We start from the raw sequence: 4,696 nt of genomic DNA on the forward strand, positions 1-4,696 counted from the left end.
ATATATATATATATATATATATATATATATATATATATATACATAATTCGAGCCACCTTGTATTGTTATTCTTCAAAAGCTGTAACACAAAAATATTGTTTCTATCGAAGAAAAAGTTTTCCCCGGTTTTCCAAATAGAAGTTTTTTTTAAAAGGACTGGTTTTCAAAGTTAAATGAGTAACGGACGACCGTGCCGCGAAAATAAAATAAACCAAATAACGTGAATAATTACTTATTGTTATATTAATAACTTACTTATTGTTGTGGTCATGATGTGGGTGGTGTTATATCGAAAACGTACACAAACTATTCAATACCTACAATGTTAAGTGTGTATGATGTAGTGTCCTTGTGTAATATTAAAATATAACATGTTTATTTTAGAATTTTCTCAAACTTACAATGCATTTATGGCTATAAATCTGATCTGCATACAATCCAACACATTTCTCAGTTATCCTAGACAAGAACGCTGCATGGGGCTCCACGCTTAAAGCAGCAGTTGCGTCACAACCACGGAGCTTGCGCACGAGTTCGACTGTTCCAGCGTTTTCGCAATCGAAGTTGTCAACGTCGTAGACATGACCCGCTATTACGATCCAGGAACCGCCTTCTTTTGTGTGGTTTTGGATGTCACACCTGTAAACCAATTTTTATTTAGTGAACTTATGAACTCATTTTTTATAAACTCGTTTAACAGATTGAGAAAAATATTAGTATATATGAGGAAAATGATAGTGGGGGCTGTCGTTAACACTTCATACTTTAATTTCTTCAATATCTGCAGGATCTGTAGTAGATCTGTAGACGCTCTACAGATCCTGTACATTCGGCCTTCCCGAAGACATTCCAAATATGACAATCCTGTATAGAGTGCTAATAAATAAACTTACTTGCGAATAACGCTAGTGTTCAACGGTTGTCTCTTAGACACCAATCCCGGCCAGCCCAACAAGTCAGCGTCGAGCTTCGCAGCAGATGGCAGCGTACGCGCCGCTTCGTCACACGCTCGCGCGATCTTCACTAACGAGTTGGCGACCTCCATGAGAGCACCAGGAGATCGAGCTGCGCACGCGCACACCCAAGCGCCTAGCTCGCTGACTACCCGACCTGTGGAATTGTGATATGACATAAAAAAAAATTACTTCTGTTAACATGAGAGGCAGTTTACGAGTGTAAGTTCCAAGTTTAACATCATACATAGTCTGTCTTTTTTAAAGACGGAGTAAAATGATAGTTGCAGGTTTGCCAGGTTTTAATGAAACTTTAATCAGTCATGTAGTCATGTCATCGACAGTTTTAATCATAGATTGTGAAAGAAGGTAAAATTTTGTCAAAAATGTTTCAATTGTGAATGTGACGATGTTCTAATGATTACTAATTGCGATATTGCCTTCTTCATTCCTATTTTGACTGTTGGCTGTTGGTACTGTAGACTAGGCTGTACTCTTTGAGTAAATTGCTGGCTGAACACAGGTAATGATTATAGTTTGTATTTAGAATGCTTTCGTAGAAATGAAATAAGAATAGATCTTGACATTAACATTAATTGAGATTGATTTGTAACCCTAAACATGTAAATTGGTAAAATAAACCAAAGTTTTAAAATGATCCCGGTTTTATATTATTAAAAGTACCTCTCGCAATGCGTCTGAGCTACAGCCCTCTATTATAAATGGTGGAGGCGCGGACTCTATTATAAATGGTGGAGGCACGAATCCCAATATGATGGTGATGAAGAACACAACACAACACAAAAGCTTGTGTTGCGAATGATGGAAAAGTTCCAATAAAGAGAACCCCGAAGTGAAAATTTTTTATATTTTTATTTTGAAAAATCTACGAATGGAAGAAGAAATATAATGTAATTCAAGCCTGCAAAAGTTAGACGCAAGCTTACTAATGAAGAAAGGATTCCGATGAAGAAAAGTCCATCGTGGAAAAATGTTTATATGTTGTTACGACAAAACCACCAGGAATGCGTAATAAAAGGTCGTAATTGATATTTATACTTATTTAATATTATTTTATAATTGGTGCCAGTAAAAAGTGCGAAAAGGAAATATGTATGGGGTACCGGCACAAAAGTTTAATGGATTCAACGACGTTGACGACTTTTTGAATCATTTTGAGACCATTAGTATATTAAATAATTGGTCTGATGTGCAGAAGAAATACGTGTTTGCATTGTATTTGGAGGGGCCAGCTCTACAATGGTACAAAACGTATTTTTCTTCATACATGACGTATGATGTGATTGCACAGAAGCTAAGAGAGGAATTTCCCTCACAGATAGATTACGCACGAGAATTTTATTATAGGCGACAGGGGCCTAATGAATCGCTGATAAGTTATTTTTATAGTTTAAATGAGTTAGCGATGAAAGCAAATATTCAAGATGTTCAGTTTATTAAGCATTTTTTGAAGTCTTTGTTACCCAATTTTAAATGGATGCTGGCTAGTAATTTGTATTTATCTAAAGAGGAGTTGAGGAAAACAATTATCCAAGTAGATGAGATATTTAATCACAATTATAATGGGAGTCGAGGAGATATTGTATTGCCAGTATTTTGTCACTTGGAGCACTCTCACTGTTGGCAAACACAGGGTGTCTCTGCACCGATAATTAGACCCGAGTCTAAGAAGTCGGAATATTTAGTGCCACAAGCACCAGTCGTGCAGCAGGATACGCCATGTCAAGGGTATTCACGAGCACATAGTAGTGGATCTTCGTCGGGATCTCCTCAGCGTGATTGTCACAAAAGCGCAACTGAACATGTAGAAAATTTGTCTACAATTGGTAGTTCTAGTGTAGATAAGGCACCTTTTATATCTGTTTTTATTAATGATGTATGTTGCGAGGCGTTGGTGGATACTAATGCTTCAGTTTCAGTAATTTCTCGTTATTTTGCGGAAAGGTTGCAGTTGCGTATCGATGATAGTCCAAGTTTTCCATTACGTACAGTGGGTGCAACGCCAATAAATGTGCAGTCGTCCACCAAGGTGTCGTTGATGATTAATGGGAACGATTATCCTTCGAAGTTGCTGGTTGTAGACGATTTTAAAGAATATTTAATTCTGGGACGAGATATTTTGAAGAGATGTAATTCCAAGTTGTCAAAAGTGGAAATTGACAATAAAATTTCTTCTTCTAAGTCCATGATAGATATTGGACCAAAGAAAGAAAAGTCTCCTTTGAAAACCGTATCAAAAAGTTTGGATGGCTTCTCGGTTTTGCCAGAGATGATAAGTAATGTTGACGTGAGTGATAAGACGTGTCAATTGCGTCAAAAACGGGATTTAGATATAAATAATTATAAAAATGCTTTGCCGAAAATATATATAAAATACAATTCGGAAAGCGACATTTCTAATCGTGTTCGCGTAAGTAATGTGGCGAATTTGCGAAGTGACTACGTAAAACGAGCAGCTTCGATGAGTTCTCGTAAAGAATATGTAGATGATTTACAATTAAAGCAAAAGCGAATGTTTGACAAGAAAAACAGAGTTGCTTTATCTAAGAGGTATGTTACGCGAAGCTTAGGGTAGTGAATTGGTTGAGTAGGATTAATTGTATTATGTGCAGATTAAGTATGAATAGGAATAGATTGGGTAGGCAGAATCTACTCCATGTGAATAGGATGAAAAAGTTCTATATGAGGGAATTTAATGTGTTTGTTTCTACTAGGTTAATTAATTTTTTATATTTATTTTTCATGTGGAGCCACATTGACGTTATGAGAAATATTTGGAGAAAAATTAATATTTTCCTATACATGCAGACTTGGAAGGAAGGGAGGAGAGGATACACCATCAAATAGATAAAATTTACTTTTGTTTTTCTTTTTTAAATTTGATAGATATATTATCCTGTATGTGCGAATAGTTCGTGCTCATCCTTCCAGTTGATCAAGGACTGTCTGCATTCTGGGAAAATATATTTATTTAATTATTAGAAATTCTTCATGTGGTATACCCTCATACCATATGTATGTCTGAGGACATGTAGTTAGAATATGTTGTTAGCCTTATATGTGGGTTGGTTCTTATTTGTTTAAAGATGGTATGTGAAGCTGATGGAACGTGATAGCTGCAAAATGAGGACTAAGGCAGCTGGGAGATCAATAGTGATGTAACCCAGTGATCGTCCGATGGATGTTCAAGCCTGTGTCGTCGTTGTGGCAGCATGCACGTTGGAGATAGCTTAGGCTGAGATAATTAGGAACTTGTAGTGATGTTTAGAATTTTTATTAGGATCGTTCAGCCAGTGTAGGGTCGCTAAAATAAAGTGTTAGGGTTTAGTCAGGTTCCCTATTTAGCTAGGATAGCGAGTAATTATATTTGTTTTATTTGTTTGTTTAGGACGTGGTCATGGTCTGTCTTTTTGGATAGGTTTTTGGCAGACCAAAGCCATAGCCTCCTCGGTGGTTTACTTGTTGGTAAGTTAGTGACTTCCGAGCAGCGTGTGGCTAGCCTGTAGTAAGGGCTGATCGCAGATGTAAGTTGCCTATCATAGGTAGACCATCAGCTAGGGATATTCACCCCTTCAGCTGTGAGGAAGAGGGATGTAGACTAGGCTGTACTCTTTGAGTAAATTGCTGGCTGAACACAGGTAATGATTATAGTTTGTATTTAGAATGCTTTCGTAAAAATGAAATAAGAATAGATCTTGACATTAACATTAATTGAGATTGAT

General features: G+C 36.7%; 1 protein-coding gene across 1 annotated transcript in view; it reads right to left on the bottom strand.

Moving 5' to 3' along the window:
• LOC113233295 (probable E3 ubiquitin-protein ligase HERC2) overlaps positions 1-4,696 on the bottom strand; it is a 98,226-nt gene that overhangs the window by 65,069 nt on the left and 28,461 nt on the right. Inside the window, exons 23-24 of the mRNA XM_026468365.1 lie at positions 894-1,110; positions 402-639 (exon numbers count right to left, since the gene is read on the bottom strand). Coding sequence (XP_026324150.1) covers positions 402-639; positions 894-1,110 — 455 coding nt within the window. The remainder of the gene's footprint in view (positions 1-401; positions 640-893; positions 1,111-4,696) is intronic.

This window comes from Hyposmocoma kahamanoa, unplaced genomic scaffold (assembly GCF_003589595.1).
Source record: "Hyposmocoma kahamanoa isolate Upper Pololo Valley unplaced genomic scaffold, ASM358959v1 78, whole genome shotgun sequence".
NCBI classification, from domain to species: Eukaryota; Metazoa; Arthropoda; class Insecta; order Lepidoptera; family Cosmopterigidae; genus Hyposmocoma; species Hyposmocoma kahamanoa.